The sequence below is a fragment of the Aplidium turbinatum genome, chromosome 12 (assembly GCF_918807975.1).
Source record: "Aplidium turbinatum chromosome 12, kaAplTurb1.1, whole genome shotgun sequence".
NCBI lineage: Eukaryota > Metazoa > Chordata > Ascidiacea > Aplousobranchia > Polyclinidae > Aplidium > Aplidium turbinatum.
In genome coordinates, this window is record NC_137483.1 from 17,592,328 (window position 1) to 17,612,980 (window position 20,653).

The window sequence follows — 20,653 nt, forward strand, 5'->3', positions numbered from 1 at the left end:
TTTTTTAACTTTTCGATTTACAGTTATGATTGCTCATGCAAAACTGCAAACTTCACAGGAAATATTCCTTTGGACAGGCGCTATATTACTGCACCTTCACATCAAACGGGTTGTCGTGTTTGTTTATCAGTTTTGCGGTCAAGTGGCAACAGCTTTTGTTCGACGCTCAACTGTGCCGTGATATGTTACTGTTTGTTAAACTCTCAGTTGCCTTTTCATCCAAAATTCAAATCTTAAACCAAGAAAATGTGTTTGAGTTCATGTTTTTTTTTTTATCTCACTTTAGTTACCAAATAATCTAACGGTGGGTATCGTAACATGTATTGTTAGTAAATTAAAGACTGTGAGCTACTTCAACAACAGTCATTCTCGCAAAATTCTCCTGGTACCAGTTTGTAAGCAAGTTGAATGAATACCAATAGAATTATTGTAGCACAGAATAGTCAATGACATAAAATTCGAGTACTTTCCAGTCAAAGTAAAGTGAACAAATCTTTTGAGCGAAACATAATTTGAAAGTCTCAAGTTGTTTCTACAATTATCGCCAAGTGCTTCTGGTATAGTTAAGAACGGAATTGGATTACAAAACTTACATTAAACTCCAAAATGTGTTTCTGCAAAGCCTGTATTCACACCTTGAAGTGTTATTGCGTTACCGGGCGTCACAACGATGTAAAAGGGACAGTGTTTGTCAGTTTGGTAGCACTTGATAGAAAAAGAAGGTGGCTCTAGACAGGTGGAATTTTTTCAGCAGGTTTTTAGTATGTCATAAGCGATTAATTTCTTTCTAACCAACAATTATGCGGCTGGGCAGTAAATCAATATCAAAATGATTCATTTTGCTACGAATTGAGACTTTGTGCAATTAAAGCAAAAAAATCCGATGCCTTTACGTCAGATACAGAATGATAGCGTCAAAGTAGATGTTGAAAACATCACAAAACTTTTTTTTAGTAGAATTATAAATTTAAATATAGTCTTGAAAATAATTTACCTTGCACAAACGATTACAACTGTACTGTAAGCTATATACATATGCTACCACAGTTGCTTCTTGGAAGTTAGAAATCAGAAAGTTTACTTCTTTGGTGCGCAAGAACATCCATGTAGACCAGGGGTAACGAATCTTTTTGCGGTCGCGGGCCACTTTGTCAATTACACATAAGTTATCGGGCCACACAACTTTTTAATCGTAACCTGCTATGAAATCTTTTAGAAGCGACTCAAGATATTATTCATGAAAAGTAACAAACGGCAGGTGAAAGTAATAAAACCAACACAGTTGAAATTATCTTACGCAGCATCGAAACATACAACAGTAAAAAATAAAAACATCAACTTGAGCAAAAAGGATAGAGCAAAAAAGGATACAGGATAAACCCTGAAAGTTAGTGTTTAGGGCAAGAAAATAGCAAAGGAAAGGTGTACCAGTGAAGGCATAAAACAGCTTTGAGATGTCTTTTATGTTTAATGCATGAGCGGTTGTCAAATTGTTTTGCGGGCCGCACAAAATTCTTTGACGGGCCGCAGGTTCGTCACCTCTGATTGTATACAAATGTACAACGCACAACAGAGTTGCAAAACATACACAGAAACAATTGTGTACAAACGAGACAACGTACCAAACGGCCTCGAAAAAAAACGCAAGGTATCTACTAGCACCCTTTGGCATCCTTCAAGGACAAAAAAACCCAAGAACCTTTAGTTGACAAGCGCCAGAAACTGAAATCTTGTGGGGTCTCTTTAGTATGATCAGCTAGTAAATTAATACGTAGACAGTGAGATTGTTAATGAAATAACTTCAGAAATCAGTCCACATGGTCACCACCAACAACGTTTGTCAGTGTCTTGAAAGGACTTGTTGACAAGTGGTGTCAGTCACATGACGTCAAAACCAATCAAGCGTTAAATTAAGCGTAAAACTTCGGTGTCGATATGTACCATCAACTAATTATTGGATCTGGAGTTAGAAATCAACGGGAATAAAGCCTCCTAGTCCCAAGATAATGTCACCACATCTCCAGTTAGCACAAGACCGTCTTCGGTCATGAAACATAATTAATCAAGCAATTATAATAATTAGCCTTGATAGTCGTGTCATTAACAATGTCTCGCGTGGTCACAGCTATCGTGGTTTTGTAGCGGATATTTTACAAGATGTCTCCAGTTATTAAATTGAATAGCAATTTAAAGTCTGTGGTGATCTTTTCTGCCCCCAGACACAGCCTACTACAACACGGCCGAATATGTTGCTATGTAAGAAAATTTCTAAGAGTCTTAATTATTACAATCATAACCATGATAAACCTGTCACTTTCCCATTTCCAGAATTATGTAAGCAGAGCAATATTTGCACCTAGTCCTGGACATATTTTTGGCTTGTTTGTTGGAGATTGGTTATGCACGATGAGCACAATTTAAGCGATAAATATGTAATATGTAACACTTTCTAACTGCATCCTGAAGGTAGTCTCATTAGTTGGTATATCACCTGGGTGCAATTGCATTTTCAAATCAAAATATCGACAATTTTTGTGGATTCTACGTCATAAGCTGCTCGTATGATGTGCAAATTTAGATTTTAGTAGTTTCGTTTATAGCCAAGTTTAAGTTTGCAGATAAAGTATGGCTATTGGCGAAAGATCCTGCAATACAAAAAATACCTAGCGACTGCATGGTAAGACTACCTCTAGGATGCAGTTGGAAAGTCTTCATAAATTATCCAAAATGTTGCAAAAACCGTGCTCAAGGTACATATCTAATCTTGAAGATGGAGCAGTCATTGATGTCATTGACTATGGTCATAGTAGCCTTCCAGTGTAGTCCTAGAACATCGTGAATCTGGGGTGGTAAAAGGATAGACCCTCGGCCCCAGAGGCTCACACGACGACGACGACGATATCTAATCTCCGGTTAAACACACTAAAATTATGTCTAAGTGCAAATATTACTTTTTTGACATACTTCTGGAAATGGAAAAATGACAGGTTTGTCATGGCTATGATTGTAACAATTAAGACTCTTAGAAATTTTCCTACATAACAAAATATTTGGCCGTGGTCTGGTAAGCCGTGCCCCAGAGTTGGGAGAATTCCCAACTTGACAATCAAACCTCCGATATTCAGATTTGCACGAAGCAATGCAATACCCGTTGGGTTCTTGTAATCGTTATTGTTTTAACCAGCCAACAAATCAGTCTTTTTAACATTGATTCAATATCTATAGACGTAAGACTGATTCTCTTGCTATTTCATCGAACTTAAGTACAAACTTGTAACCAGCCATCAAGCAAAATTTGTCTTTTTTACATTGATTCAACGTCTGCAGACGTTGAATCAATGTAAAAAGGGCGGATTTTGCTACTGGGCAGTGAAGAATAGCCTCTTGTTGCAGGTCACGGTTACTTCTTCACTAAATTTGTTATACGAAATTAAATTAACTTGATGTTCTTTTAACAGCAATATTACATACCAACACTTTAAAAAACAAGGGGAGTGAAATACAAAGATACAATTAACGTGTAGATTGACAACTATACTTGGCCTTGAAACAAGTAATTGTAGAAATAACATACCACAAAACTGCTTTGAAGCTAACAAAATTCGACAAATTTTAAATATTTGCATAAACTCTACGACAGACCATGTCGAATCAATGTATACTGTAGTTAGGCTTGATGTAAAGAAAATACTGAAAACCGAACTCCGATTTGTTGATCTGTTGAAACAAGTTGGTCTCACTTTGCAAAAGTTGTGTAAAAAAGAAACCGTTATCTTTTCTAGTAAGCAAATTTCCGTAAGTGTCAACTTCAATCGATATGTTCAACCGGTTGAATCCAGAGTGTTAGCCTGTTTGTAGGAATACTCGTATACCTCACAATAAATCGCTAAAGAATTAAACATGTGTCTCACTTTAAATACCGGGAAAGCGTGTTTACCAAAGATGTGTACTTTCAAGAAAGAGACAAGAACAAGGCTTAGGATAACAAAGTCAATGTTTAGTAAAGAGAAAGAATTGCTAAGCAAATCGAAAGAAGTATCGGTAAAAAAAACATAGTTCCTGTGTTGATAGAGCGTGTTTTGCTACATGGTTTATACTGTAGATAGGCACTAAAGAACGCAGAAGTTAAACAAAAGACCTTCAAAATGTGGTTGCGGAAGAAAATAAAGAATGTTAATAGGAAAGAACAACGTGCAGATGAAGAAGTATTAAAGATGGTGGACGAAAGTGAATATTTGAATGAAAACATGAAGAAGGAAACAACAATGGGTCGCCTGGGTCGGCCATGCTATTCGGCTTGAAGGATATAGGCCTACTGAAGAATGTAATCAAAATTTGCATGGATGGGGGGGTAGAAGGTAAAAGATGAAAGTGTTAGAATTTGTGATCAAAAGGATTACATATGGAAAAATGAGCATGATGGCAAAATATAGGGATGTATGGAAGAGAAAAGGGCCGAGAACCCGGGAAGAGACGGAGAACTAACACCGACGGAGAACCTGGAAAGAGACGGAGAACTAACACCATAAAACAAAGGAACAGAGAAGCAAGTATATAAACTTATAAATGAAATATTAAAATGCAATAAATTACGAAAATGCATGATCAAAAAGTAGTAATTGAACTGTAAATATAACTCTCGAAATAAATATAGTCCATCAAGTTCGCTTTGAGTTATAATCTTCTGTTGGCGTATATTGCATAAACGTTATGTTTCTCGGCAGCCGTTTTGTAGCAAGAATTGACAGCGACAGACAGACACGTGTTTCGCCCATGAGGCTGGGCTCATCAGTATCGCAACGTATTCTTGCCACAAGGTATTCGACCGCCGCATAAACGTTGTACCATTAATGTGAGCGACAACAAATGTTAATTTTTCTGTCATTGCGCGTAAAATCAACGTTCTGTGACTTCCAACCAGTTGTTTGGGCAAGGGTTGCAAGCGACAAGAGAAACTAATTGATCCTTGAGAAAAAAAACTGCAAGACGAGTATGAAGTATACGAGAACGAAAAAACAAAAATAATTGAAATTATCACGAAAATAAAAAGCGTTGATTGTTTTGACAAGTGTGTCATATGACATTTAACACTTTTCTGTTATATTTTTCTGGTAATTAGCGGAAATATCCACAAAAATATGGCTCTTTAAAAGCTTACTGAGCAAAAGAGTTCGTTGGCTTGGCTTTCATCCATAGAGCTACTCATCAAGAGGAATGGAGAAGAAGTGGGCAAGTGACATCGCTCTAGAGCCAACCGCGTGCGTTTGTGTTGCGAAGACAATGTTTCTGTTTTCTTGTTTCTAGATCTTTGATCAAACAAAGTCTGTTTGAAAAAACAAAAACTGAGAGCTTGTCTTATTGTGAGACTCAAAACCCTTTTCGCTAACTTGAGCTTCCAACCCTCGCAATACGGAAATAGATAGATAGAAACTGAGGAAATTTTTTCCGTATCAAAATCCATCTTCTACTCAAAAGAGAAGAGAAAGGATAATGGCTTCAATACGGGAAAAGTCTTCACAAATTTTTACAAGAGATTTCGGATACGCACTGATAACTCAGCTCAGCAAACTTTAACTTTGTGACCGAAGAAATAGCAAAATCAAGCAGGGAGCCTGCTTCATCTCCAGAGGTGTGCGCTTGAGCAACGTATTGCAAGCACAGCTCTCTATTTAGCGGCATCCAGTGGATACAATAATTCACAGAAAACACTTCACGACGAGCCTTCTTCAGTTTTTGGAAAGCTTCTACAACAAGTACCGGTATGCAAAATTGCTGAACCTGAGCTTCCAGAGAACTTACTCAGTCCATCAATCAATAAGCTACTTTGGTAGATAAAACGGTAGAAAGTATTAGAGGCCACTAAAATTCTTTTAATTTTCTACTATTATGAGGTAGGAAAACAAAAAAAAATTCATTAATTATCTCCAAAACTTTAGTAACAAAGCCGAACTTTGTAGAATGTCGTGGGTAATTTTATTCGACTTACCAGTGAGCCAATTGTAGATTGGCAGAGCTAATAATAATACGGTTTATTTATTGTTGCTCTACGCTACGACAGCTAAGGTCTTTTAGCGAGAAGGCTCATTTTCAATTTTGGATCAGATTTACGAAGTCATCATATAAACATTATTACCGAATTTAGAATCACTGCTTCATGCAAACAAGAAGAAAAGCGGTATCATTTTTAAAATCTTTGACATGATACAACTAGGAATCGAACCCACTCCTACCAAAGCCCAAGGTGGTAACCACTCGACCACTGAACTGTGAAGCCACGCTCACAACTGCCTGCGCTCATCTTTTGTCTGCTCGTGAAGGAAAAGAAAGAAAAAAAGAGTAAATTATTAAAGATCAAAAGAAAGTGAAAAAGAAAAAGAAGGTACTGCTAATTCAAGCATCAGCTTGAATATAAAACTCTTGCGCAAGCAGTTCGTTTAGTTAAAGCGTAGGTCCGCCTATTGCAGAAGGACCTGCAATAAACAATAATTTTATCGATTATCATAAAAGCAATACAATTATTGCCAAGCAAACTTCAACAAAAAACTATTTATATTTAGTAATCAATAGATACAAAATTTGTAATGTCTGTGGTATTTCTTGTCAGCTTAGCGTGGGATTTTTTTGTAAACCATTAAGTTATGCAAAGCAACGATACGATGTTCCAGAAGTTAGTGCAGTCACTATTTGAGCACACGTGCAAACTTAGCAATGCTTGAGGTCGGACAACACAAAATAGAGTCTGCCGTAAATTCACCTTTACAAAAAAATTGTCAGGTCAGAGGTTACGTTGAAGAGTGGAAAAAAACATCGATCTAACAAATCAAAAACATCCGTCGAAAAAACAGAGCGAAATGCAAAACAAATAGCCGTTTGTAAAACATTCAAAAACTATGCTCGGCCGGTTCAAGTACAGATTAGAAAGAAATGTAGTTCCCAAGCAGAAGGGGAATGGTGTTTTTCATAAATTCACTGACTTGATTTTATTGAAGCTGTCTTCAAACACGAACCGTTGGAAAACTTTCTTTGACCGTCAATGCCACATAAGTACAAAACGGACGAACACATCGGAAAGATCGTTACGAGGTTTACGAGTGCAAGCCTAGTACACAGACAAATAAGCGCCAAGATATAAATTTCATCGTTGTAAATGGCTGTTAGGTGTGGTTATACAAACGTTTCAGAGCAGTATGTCGAGAAAAACTATCATACGAGTATTGCGATCGTAAATTACTTCACGTTATGTTTATTCACTTTTTGGTGACGTCATAACAGAAAGGTTATGAAGTTGTAAAAAGCGTAAACGAAAGTCCAACAGAAAAGTTAGTCTTTACCGGTATCTATACTGAAAGCAGACCCCGTGACCTACGATTGTTAGATAACTACGACTATTTGAAGCTGTACTCAGGATATATGATGAGGAAAAGTAAGTTTAGTTGCCATACAAGTAGATTGTATCAAAAAAGCATAGCTTCAGTTTCAGTTTTATATTTCAGAGTTTCAAGACGTTACAACGGCAAAATGTTGCCGAAACTCGGTCGCAACAGCAACCAGACGTTTGAACTAAGCGCAGATCCAGCCCGCAAATCAGTGAGCTACTTTTTTAAAGATTGATTTAATGGCTGCAATCTGACCAAGTAAAAGGGACTGGTTAGGTGACTTAAAAAAGGTTTTGATGTTGTACATGGCCGACTGGCCGTGGTTACTTTGTTTGCGTGTGCCATTGTGATCATCAGGCCTCCAAGCCAGTGCATGAAATTAGAAAAAAATACAGTGTAGAATTGATGTTACATCCTACAATATTTATTACAAAATAATGTATTGTGATGCCAAAAAACAAGTAAGATATTTTGATTTCATGAACCAATCCACACCCGCCGTTTGCTATCAAATAAGAAAATAGATTGAAGTTTAAAACATAATATAGTTCATATTTGACGGAAAAACCTAGAACATCACACAACTAAGGCGAAAGAGAAAATAGAATTGAGTCCTGTCTTTGTCATGAGTTACCAAGGGGGGTGGGGAGGGACTTATATACCAGTCCCAGGTATACAAGTACCCCTACCCCCTTGGTAACTCATGACAAAGACAGGACTAATTCAATTTTCTCTTTCGCCTTAGTTGTGTGATGTTCTAGGCGTTACCATGTTTGACGACTTCGGACCATGTTTCGGCATAGAAAAACTAAAAGTTAGCATGTAACATTTTAACTAAAAGTTGTATTTAGAAAAAAAATAGGACACGTCTCCAGCCGGGTTACAAAGTGGTCTATCCGGGTCAACAAATACGATGATCGGGATAAAAGTTTTGAAAAGTGAAGAAATCAATTTGTTTTTATTTACAGACATTTGATTAATCAATTCTGTTCGATGATCTAGTGGCGTTATTACCCCTAATGCTGTTTATATTAAAGAAAAATTTATTCGAAAGAAGCGGTTTTTAGTCATCATGTCACCGAAGCCATGCACGCATGCGCAGTGCGAAAACGTGCACGCATGCGAACAGTACACTACCGGATGGGCTCTCAAGCTCCACCTTGCAGACACCAACAATGCAAAAACACACAATTGTTGCTATCATCGTCGTAGTGTCACATCTCGTCCTTCAGTTCATCCCTCAGCAAACCGAGAACTGTGCCGCCATTTTTGTTTGAGTCTTCACGTGGTGAAGTTGTTATCGCACCGAGCAAGACGAAATTTAAAAAACGGTTCTTCTTACGCGTTGTGCACGTGGCAAATATTATTTTGCAGTTTTGTCCTGTTACTTTTGACTGGAACACATTGCAATGCGCTTCCTGTGGAAACGGAAAGCAACGGATTTGACACAAGTTTTTTGGCAACTCCTAAACCTAAGCTCACTTCAGCTCAATCTCCTCCATTCTTTATCACTGCCGAGAACAGAAAAGAACCCCTGAACATCAGAGTTTTAAGAGGAGCATTAACTCCTCCGATCAAGCCACAAAAGACATCGCCCCAAAAGAGAGGAGTAGATGCGATCTCCAACAGTCTGCACAGTCCACAACGTCTCGTCACCAAAGTCGGGGGGTTTTACTTGGAAATAAAGAAGAAAGTCAGAGGAACACGAAAGCTGAATCCATACAGTGAGTTATCTGTTTTCGAATAAATTTGTGGCTAGAATACGGTGCGATACTGATGAGCCCAGCCTCATGGGCGAAACACGTGTCTGTCGCTGTCAATTCTTGCTAAAAATCGGCTGCCGAGAAACATATTGGATGACTTGTGTTGTCGTTCATTCAGCCGACGTTACTTAGACCGACAACATCAACATTCCAATTCACCCGCCACCGCGCACAATTTCTAATTATGTCAATTACATTGACGGACGCGTTTCAATAATCTTCCAATGCCTTTAGCAAGTAGAATTGGTTTGAGAAAGTATAGCTAGCAATGGCTTCGGTTCCCTTTGCAACATTGGATGCGATGTTCAGCCAATAAAACAAAATTTCAGACGATGACGACGATCGCAATCAAGTTCAGCTCAAACAAAATACATTTTCAACTAATTTATGCCAATTAACATGTTGTTTGCGAATGAAAAAGTAGCTGAAACTGACAAATAAAACAGCACCTGGATTCAAATCCATCGTAATGCAGAAGCCACAGAAAAGCAACACTAATAAAGTTGAAGCGTGATATTTTTTACTGCATTTTAATTGTTTTATTACATTTGAATATTGCACTTTGATCACACAAACTATTCGTTTTATTTCAATAACTTCCGCTGGCCGCTGAAGTATTAAAAATGCGTGTTATTTCATCAGCGATCGGCGGCACGACTCCGAATGACAGCCTCACCAGCAAATCAACCGTTTTTGCACGGATTTAATGTCTGCAAACGTTGAATCAATATAAAAAACCGTTGATTTACTGTCTGGGAGAATAACGAAAGAGTGAGGAAACAAACTAAACCATTTGACAAGCTGCTTGCATTTTCTAAGAGTGAAATTATAGTCTTTGTGCACCACCTGTCTGAAAAAAACGATTTTGTTAAAGTAATTAAGAGCTTGTTACAATCACCGTGTAATTACAGGTTGACAAATAACACGTAAAAATGATTTGGGTGATATGAAGAGTATAACAGAGAAAAGTTTAACTTCACAAAGGCTAAAGAGATCGTAACTACAGTTTTAAAATGAACTGTTTTGTGTGGTCTTTAATGTCTCTGCTTGAATGCTCGGAGATATAATCTGCCTACAAGCCTATTTAAATTGAATCCGGTGTAACGGTCCAGGAGTTACTGCGGTCCAAAAGTTACCGCGATGCTGCAGCGTGGCAGTCTAGAAATGACGTCAGACCACAAATGACCAAAGCTGCCCGGCGCATCCGAAAGCAATACAAAAACAAAAACTTTGCAACTAAGTTTTAATGAGTAGTTGCTCTCAAACTAATGGACACCTTTTCATTTAAGATTAATCAATGCTTAAAATTGTCATTGTAACTTTTTGAGCAGTAAGAATTTCAATAATTTTCAAAAAAAATTAAATAATTATATTTGGCAACCCTGGTAACTCTTGGACTGCGGTCACTCCTGGACCGTTACACCGGTTGAAGTACAGTATAACTGAAAATAGGCCATGAAAAATAACGTTCTAGTGGGGATGAGAATTTCGATTTCACACATTTGGTTATAAAAGAAGAATTTGGTAAATACGATAGTAGTACCCCACCAAATATAACTTTTGTATTATATACTGTACACATTCACCTTTGAGTACATTATTTCGTGTTACTGTTTTCTGATTGATTTGCATTAGGTGTAACCGGTGGTAGTGCAGTAATAGTCGGTTATTACGTCACAAGACCGCTATTTCACGATTTGCTTGACGAAAAAAGAAGTCGCTTTGTCGGCAACTGTTGTGTTGTTGTCCGTGGCTACAGCAAATCCACCACAACAATGGACTATCGCAACAAAGTGCGTCAAACGTGGGTTATAAACGTGGACGTCGATTGTTACTTAACTATAGATATATTCAAAATACTTGTCTATTCTTTGTAACACAGCCTGGTGGGGTGAAATCTATTTCAGTCCATCCCGTGGTTGGTGGTTTGTCAACCATGTGACAACATGTTCTTTTTCGTAATCACGTGTTTTGCGTTGTAACTGGGTTCAAGTAACTTTGTTTTTAAGTGAATAATACATAGGTCTTCGGTCAAAGTTCAAAAAGAAACAAACCACGTTAAAATTTGTTCGCTTTTTCATGGACGTCTTCTATATTCTAGTATTTAGAAGTCCATGGCTTTTTGCTACCTGACTCTCGCAAAAGAGGTTATGACTTTTTTAAAAGATATCGAGAGGAGCTATTTAGTCTCAAAATTAATTGACGGCTTTCTATCTCATTTGAAGTAAAGCTATAATTTTCTTATTGTCAACCTGGCAAAAGGGATTGGTAGTCAATAATTGGGTCTCCAATCAGGCCGAATACTGAGGCACAAGGACGAGGGCATAGTGAGATAGCCTCTATTCATCGCGGTCATCAAGATCATGCATTTTATCAACTGTTAGCAAGGTCCATAGAAAAGCATTTGTCCTAGTCAAGCACTTTCTTTCAATTCAATCCATAGCCGTCTCTTGCCATGCTCGACGTGATTTCCTATAATTTAAGATGGAAACATGGCAAAATGATCGACATCAACTTAAAAGGCCATTATGACTAGTGTGGAAATACGCAAAAAAGGATCAAGGTTAGCCATCAGTTTGGCAGTTTCAGTGGTTTGAAGAGCTTTTGTTGAATTGCCGCCGTCAAAAAATTATTGTGAAAATGTTATCGTCTGAGAAATCACGTAGCCACTGTAGTAAGCTTAAAACTCCAACACTTTTAGAGTTTGAAGTGGGCCGCCTTCAATGTAAGGGTCAGGTAGCATCAATGCTGAACACAGCGAAGGATTTGGTACGCCTTTAAGGCGGTTAAGGTGATAGTTAAATATAACTTAAGTTCAAACCCAAAATAGCTTCAACCTTTCACATCGTTTTTCAAGTTATTATTTACAAAAAAAAGATTTTAATCAGATACGCATACAGAATTAAAGCCCATACAACAGATATGGTCTTTGGATCGAAAGTTGGGCGGCCACACGTGAGTTGTGCGTGCCAAAGACGCGATCACTGAGCTTTTGTCGCCTGTCCTTTCAAAGGATTTAAAAAGTTTACAAAAAGTCTATTGGTAAAACGCAATAGGAAAAATTATAACTGAAAAACAAAAAAGCAATATATTTTCGTGCTGTTCTTCTCTCACACCGAATCTGCAGGGAAATCTCAGCGCGAAATGACGGTTCCGCCGCATTACCTCATATTGAGTTTCGCTGTCCGGTGGAGTTTGATTGATTACGCAGACATGCCCACCGACAAATAATTGAAACAAAAATTTATAGCTTTCACACGAATGTAAAAAATGAATTTTGCCAGCTGAGCATTCACATATGGTGGTCGAATTGTCGCTGTTGCATGCAATGTTTGCAAAAGAGAACTTCACAGATGTGCAATCAAAAAGCTTGACTTGACTTGTCTACCTTTTCCTGGACTTAGTTTGTGATGAGTTCCGACCACCCATGCAACCGTTCAATCATTTTGTCATTCAGTTTCTATTTGCCTGCTTTGGCTAAATTTAAAATGTGAAAAAAGGCTGTGAAAAATAAAGAAAAGTTTTGCATCTCGCTAGATCACTGGAAAGCTGATTATGTTGAGCAGCTTTCTACGCTCACTTGCAAAACTGTCATCCGGACTGCAATAAGTCATGTCTGTTGTTAACCAACGCCCCGTATAGGATTGTGGTAGCACCATGCGTTGCTTTGTCCCTAGCTAGAAAGATAGTCGACATGTTAACGCAATCGCATGCTGAAACGATGCAAAAAGTAAAACTTTTGATGGGTAAGTTTTGAACAAACATTACTCTTGTTTTTGAAAACATGAAAGTGCAGAAAATCAAATAGGTGTCAAAATGTGATGTTTTGTTTTGGTGAAGAGACAACGTTGGGGATCTAACCCTTTCCAACATTTTTTCTTATTTCTTTTAATCCAAATCTAACGTTAAGTAACAAAAGATCAATGCAAAGATAATGCGATTTGTTGATGGGGTATGTTTCCCACGGTTAAACCACACAATGCTGTGTTGTTTAATGTAGAGGCATACATTAATCTTTAAGTATTTTGCCCATTACCGTTGTTCCAACCAACTTGAAACAAATCGATCTTAGAAATGCTCATTTCCTTCTCACTATTGTTTCCCAGCTAGTAAAATCTGTCCTTTTTTGTATTGGTTCATCGTGTGCAGACGTTAAATTTATGTAAAAATACAAGAAGAAAAAATTTGATGTTTTTTTATAGGAGAAATGTTTTCCAAGAACGCAGATTTTCAAAATCGGTTCTTTAACAAAACATAATTGTAAAAACATTACATTAAAGTTTGGATTGTTTGTGCAAAAAGATACAAATTTATAAGACAGTGGAAGAAACATCATTCTTCATCTTCTTGCTTATGAGCATTATAAGACAGTGGAAGAAACATCATTAAACATCAGTAAAAGAGATCGCGAGTGTCCTAACTCATAAACAACAAACCAGACACTCGAAGGTGTTCCACAAGGGGCAAATCAAATTCCTACAAACGAAGCAAGCAATTCTAAAGCGTCGGAATGTTAAATTCTCAATCGCCATTGACAAGAACGTCGCAGAACAAAAACTGAAAATCTGCTTGTTGTTCTTTCGATTTATTGCTTTTCGACTAAGCGGTTCGAACACACCCATGTATTACTCCACAATGCTTGACAATTCCAATAGTTTGATAGAACGCTCTCCAAAAAAACAACACAGATGAAAAAACAGGTCAGTATTTTCATTAGACACTGAAGTCTTCAAATGCGACGAAGTTGACAGGTGCCACTCCCGAGTCACTGTCTAAAAAAACTTGTCAAGTCAAAATATGACGTAGATATGTTGACATCAATCGAAATGACTGGCAATGTTCTGTGGCATACATGTGTGATTAATCTACCTTATGGTAAAATAAAATAAGGCAGAGTGGCCTGTTAGTAAAAAAAACTATAAACATTTTGTTGAAATTACATAACCTGGCGTAACGACTGATTGTGTTCAATATAAACCACGAGTCTTTGGCAATAAGAACATAAAAAGGAAATAGAGTCCGATCCAAAACAAAAGGTATCTTAGGTTAAAAAGGAAGGTGAATGAGAAAAAAGTAATTCTTTGAAATTATCACTCGGCTAATTAACCCTCAAGTACTTCATTACCCTTCGCTGGAGATTAAAGTGTAAGTGAAGTATTCGGTTTTGATATGAAGCTTGTGTCATCCAAAGGTCATTAATCATTTGAAAGAGTTTGGACAGTGTCGATGAGAATGATGACGCGGCCTTGTTTTGACCAAGACAGGGTTGACTGGCCAAAAGAATCGAAGAATTGGTCAGACCTTCGGCCCAACAAAAACACCATCTTCAAAGCGACGCGAAACTGTTATCCGTTGTTATTGTAAACAATGAAGCCCTCTTGGTAGGCGTGTTGAACTGTCTATTGCCAAAAAATCACCTGTTTTTTAAGAGACTGCTTGCAGTTCAGAAAGCAGTGCAAGCGCAAACAAAATTTACAATTAATCAATATCATCAGATCATTATTTAATGTATGTGTAAGACACTAAACAGCTACCAATATTTATTCAAACACGTAATGCTTTAAGGGTTTTTATATCCATTTCTTTTGTGGGTGGTGGGATGGCGCAACGGATAAGGCGTTGGCTTTGCAATTATGGGAACCTGGTTTGACACCCGGCTTAAGCTGGTTGTTGATAAAACACCGCTCACTTCTAGTCCTCTACCCAGGGCGTAATAAATTGGGGGGTAGGCATAGTTGCTGAAGGAAAAGGAACTGGCCACCCTTCGCTCTAGTTTTATCTTCTTATAAGTTATGAAACTTCTTCGTCAGCAGGAAGTTAGCCCTGTCTCTACGTAATATTTTTTTTCTATGGAGACAAACCTATTATATTTATTGACGAACAACTCAGTCCCCGTGAACACGACAACGAAACCTGTAGTGACGTCATTAAAAAAGCAAAGTGTTTTGAGGCCAAAACTATAAAGTGTTTCATGTGTGGCAAGAGTTAGACGACACGTTTCGTTACGTCATCACCCACAAGCAATCGGTGAGAACTTAAGCTCACTTGGCGATCGAACCGAAACCATTACTGAAGATCGCCTTTCATCTCCATTGTTTGCATAATTTCTTACTAATTTGACAGTGCACAGTTTGCAAAAGACTTTGTTGCTGCCGAGGAAACAATTACGGACCTCGTGGTTGTCAAATAAACGCATACTAATGTTACTTATCTTAACACTGTGTAAGGCGTACATTCTCGTATTGAAATTAGCATATTTGACTATGGTTACGACTCGATAGACCTAAACAGTTGGCAGTTCGTATAATTGCAAGTAGAAAGATATCTCACAACTCAGCAATCCAGCTCATTAAAAGTGTAACACTTACACTGTCTTTGTAGTGATATCCAGCAGATTTTTCACACATGTTTTTGTTTTCAGGCGTTCTTGAATTCTTCTCAGTGAAAACTGGTGTGATAGTAATTAAAGGGAAGAAATCCGGACGCTTTTTGTCTATGGACAAAAGAGGCCGTCTAAAGGGCTTGGTAAGTTTATTCAAAAGTTGATTTTAATTTCTGCAGTTTTAAAATGGATGAATTGTAGGAAAGCAATCATAAACTCGCATATGTGAATGCCATGTAACTTTCTCTGAAACAAAAGTTAAGGCGTGTATTTTTCAGCACTTGTAGGTTTAAAACATACCTGCACAGCCAGCAGCAAAATATATCTTTTAACGTCAAACGACGTTGAAACCACATCAAAAGACGAACTTTTTTATATGACTGAGCCCAACCTCAAATGCAACTTTGGCTAATGCACGCAACGAAGTCAGTTGCAACTGCAGGAGAAAATTGCGTTTAATTAGAATGAGACAGAACTCTGCGACAGTTATAAACTAAACGCAACTTTGGCAAGGACAACAAGTAATCTGCAGTAGCAGTCCTTGATCATTTTAATGCAATTTAGGCATACTAAAACATAAAGAGCCAAGCAGAGATTAAACGCAAAAAATAGATGCAATATTTAATTGCAGCACCGTCTCCGTTTGACGCCATTCAAACCACAAAGTAACGTCAACCTAATGCATGCACAAAATTCTTGCAAAGCAGCAGAAAGTCTGTAGAACAAGGCTGCCCTTGTGCTGCAAGTCCTGTGACAGCTTGCGTGCCAACGGAAAACCGCGGCCTGAATGAAAATCTAAAGAAAAATCATCGATAATTTAAACTCGCTCGAAAATAGAAATTATTCCTGAACCTTTGCGCCATTTTCCAAGATCAGGCACTGATCATGACAATATCAGCAAGCATGACAAAATGTCGTAAAAACAATCGCAAAATTTTTTTTTGGTCAACAAAGCACTAGAACCAGTATATTTTTAAAAGCATATGAAGAGCCTAAATATTAAGTAATTTGTAAACAAAATTTTGAAACTATTTGCGAGATAATCTTTTTGGACAGTGACTGACCGAGTAACCATACGTCACAGCTTGCTGGTATTACTAGTAATAGTGTTATCGAGACCTTTAACAGAATCAGTGATGTGAAACGAATAAGGCCTACTTGAAAGCAAAGACACCAATGTCAATTTATGCTGTGCTGGGCCATTGATTACAATACGGTATATTGTTATAAACATTCTTTCTATTTTGTGTTTCAGAAAAAGTACGCACCAGAATGTGAATTCCATGAGGGTTTGATCGAAAATAATTACTTTATCTTTTACCGAGTGATCCAAAAAAGGGGAAAAAAACGAACAATTCAAAAACAACTGTACATGGGTTTCGATAAAAGAGGAAAACCGATAAAGAAAAAGAAAAAACTTCAGAGGAACGATAGCGCAGCCCATTTCCAGAAGATAAGAGCAATCATTCCAAAAAGAAGAAGGAAAAAAATTAAGAGACCAGGAAAACACAGGAGACCCCGCGGAAGAACACCGAAATCCAAGAAGATTAAAAAGGCAAAAACCTCTGCCTGAATTTTAACTAGCTGTGGTTCCACAAGAATGTTTTGAGCTTTTATCAAACAAGGTCAGTTGGCTTCAAAGCCGAAAGTGGAAAAGTACCCGGACCCACTGTACAAGAAACAAGAGGAATAAATTGAAGCGACCTTTTCTTCAATTTTTATGAGTTTTATGAGATACAATAAACTGTACAATCGTCGCATTGTTACTTTTGGAATTACTTTTCTTTCAGCTCTGTATATTTATTGCAAAAACATTTGTCAACTAATGAATTTAAAAAAAATATACCAATGTTTTTTCATAGTAGTTTTGCTTGACTTCGCTATTCACAAAAAATGACAAAGAGTTTACCATTTGCTAAGTTGCTGAAATCCTTCATTGACACTGTGTCCTTTAAAATCTAAAGGGTAATAGTATTATTTTGCTGGATATGTTGAGACATTCGCAGCTCACAAGAATATGACTCCAAACTAAAATACAAAATGGCTCTAAGATCGTAATTAGCCCTCAGCCTCTTGAGAAAATAAAGTTCGAGCTAAACGGCAACACAGTAATTTGACTTAGTTGCTTTGCACCATTCGGTAGTCGTTCTGGAGCAAACTTGCTGTAAACATACAATCTGAAAACAAACTCGGTAAAGATGAGGAATTTGAACGTCGGGGCCTGTGCTATTTTCACGATTAGTCTTTGATCGTTTGGTCTCTTTAACAAAGCTTGTATGTGAAGTTTGTTGCATGAATCAATTTGTTGTCAATGAATGCTTTTTAATACAGTATTTATATTTTGTAAGCTGTTCTATTTATGCTTTATGCAATGCCTTAATAATTTATCTCTATCTATGGCCCAGGCAGCAAAATCCTTCTTTATTATGATGGATTTTGCTGTCTAGGGACTTACATGCAAGGGTGTCGCTTGAGATGCAAAAAGGATTTGGAAGATTTATCGTCCATTGATGTTTACGTCATGCAAAATTAAATCCATCTTTCATCAAAATTCAATTTACATAACATTCATCTTAAATAGTTGCGCAATGATAAAACAACATCGTTTGACGATTATTAACAAAATGTAGTTTCTTTTGTTAACTGATGCATTGCAAATCATCCACTGCCACACCCTGGGTGAACCGAACCAGCGAAAGTTGCATTTTTTACATGTTTTTTTTTCTGCCTGGAAAGGTGTTCTGCAAGGTTGATGCAAAACTGCATGCTAAATTTAGTTTGACGTTGAAAAAACGTAAGATGATCCACTACCACCGCTTTTTACCAAAGAAAATTGCAGCTTGCAAAACATTTTTACCATCGGAGTAACATATCTACCAAAGTTGGTGCGGAATAGAAGAACCTTATTATAGCAAGGGCGCGTCATTTTCATTTTATTTTCAGAAGTAGAACCTTCTTTTTTTAAGTTCACACGTACAAATGCATCAATCATAATGTGACTAAGTAAAAAATAGTGTGTATGCGACTTTATGCAAACCCAAAACCATGAGGTCAAGAATTATGGTTATTTGCAGGTTCGAATGCAGTGACAACTGTAATTTTGAGCCCATCCCTATTTCAATATGTAATGGCGCCGTGTCGATGTAAAATTGAGTTGAATATTATACATGTCTATCCTATTTAAGTCAAGTTCTTCAATAATTATTGTTCGCTGTGTGTTGTATTTTGTACCTTTTTGCTTCAAAAGGCGCAATGGAAACTACTGCCTTTCACTTCGTGTCGTTTCGTTTGCATCAAATTCACTTCCACCGTTCGATTCTTGCGATCCTTGGCGTACGGAATGTAATAGTGAAAACGCGCTTTTCAATGTTTTAAGCTTAGAAAAGATATCAGTAAAGAGTAAAAAAACAACAACCGCCATAATTTAGACGTAACTGCCAAATGTACATGTCCACAATGTACACGTAACTGCCAAATGTACAAAATAACTGCCAAATGTACTGCCACAGCCGTGGTTTAAATTCTCAAAAATCATATTTAGCGTTTATTTTGTAAAAGTTGTGACGATTGATTGTAACACAATCGTTCTTTTTAAGTTAATTGAACGTTGCCAAACGACAACCTCGCCGTCCAAGGTATCGCGGATAGGTTTACGAAAACTAGAATATCTATTTGCACTTCTTTTAACAAATGTTTTGTATGTGTATTTCCAATCCCATGGTATTGTAAGTTTTGTTCACCAATATAATTTCGTTGTTTTTTTACCACGCTAGTTTGTTAGTTGTGAAATAAATCAAAAATTCTACGTCGTTTCACATTTTGCAGATAAATGATTTTCCGAAAATGTCCGACATGTGCCGATCAGGGCTTGTGAAGCAGGGGTCAAAGGTTAGCATATTTCTTGTCCTTACTCGGCAAACACTTGACGTTGAAGTTACGTAAAGTGCTGTGCTAGAAAAACGAAGATGTGTTTCATGAAGTACAGTAAGTTAGACGAGTCAACATTACCAAGGTCTTACCTAGGAGAAAGAAAACGCATAGCTGCTTACACTCAAACTGTAACTTTAATGAAACAAAAGTGCGCACAAGCCTTCGATTTGGTGAGGAACCATACGTAGGAAATTTCCACTGGTAAATAATGTGACCAATCAGCTTATTTCAGATTAAATTTTGAGCATTTACTGCATAATCTGCTCTTCTTGTTTAATTTTGTCACCGATAAAATTATCCCAATCACCTTTTTTCAGATTAAATTTTGAGCATTTATTACGTAATCTGCTTTTCTTATTTAATTTTATCAATATGATAGATGAAATTTGCCCTCCGTTTGTGAACCCTCGCTCTCAACATAAAGGCCACAATAACAAAGTTCTACTGTTAGCCATGTAGCTTTCTGGCTACACACTTTTGCCACGGAGATCCAACCGCGCGATCGAAACAACAAAACCGAAGCAAAACATTTATCGGTAACTGTCGCATTATTGACGTCATTAAAAATGTAATTTCTAAATTCCGAGACTCGATTCTACATACCAATAATGCCATTGTAACCGCCACAAGTCAAAACTGTTCCGATATCACTTGGATTAAGATGAACCATGCCTAGGTAGTGAGCGTACAACTTTGAGCGAAGTAACCCGAAGGCGTGCTTTATAAACAGACATTTTAAAGTATCCAGTTTTCATTAAAATTCTTTGTGCAAAAAAACAATTTTAGTAGTTGGATAACATAATTGTAGGTCTCAAAGCAGCCTACCTCGGATGTTGACCGATAATCTTGGAAACTTCTATTTGTTACATATTTAGCTAACCTAATTGTTTTAGATAAATTTATGTTTCGAAGCATCCTTGCAAACCAAATCACCTTTCAATTTTTTTACATCGCTACAAATTCTCACAAACGTTGAAACGATGTAAAAAGACAGCTTTGTACTGGCTAGTTAAAAAGTGGTCAGATATATCATCTCGTTTAAAATTTAAAAAAAAGATCAGATTATAGATGTAAATACGCCAACAAAATATAAATCAAGATTTTTTTAAATGAAGCAATCGAAAAATGATGTAATATTGAAATAGATCACTGATCGAATCCGCTGTTGAACGCAGAAACTGAGGAAGTGCCAAAAACACAAC

General features: G+C 37.2%; 2 protein-coding genes across 3 annotated transcripts in view; one reads left to right on the forward strand and one right to left on the reverse strand.

The window, feature by feature from the left end:
* Positions 1-20,653, reverse strand: part of LOC145780732 (protein FAM227B-like) — a 79,756-nt gene that overhangs the window by 50,705 nt on the left and 8,398 nt on the right. The window lies entirely within an intron of this gene.
* On the forward strand, positions 8,353-19,318 carry LOC145780734 (uncharacterized). Its single transcript, XM_082592360.1, has 3 exons — positions 8,353-9,100; positions 15,561-15,664; positions 16,777-19,318. Exons 1-3 carry the CDS (start codon positions 8,449-8,451, stop codon positions 17,092-17,094), a joined length of 1,074 nt encoding a protein of 357 aa, XP_082448486.1. The 5' UTR covers positions 8,353-8,448; the 3' UTR covers positions 17,095-19,318.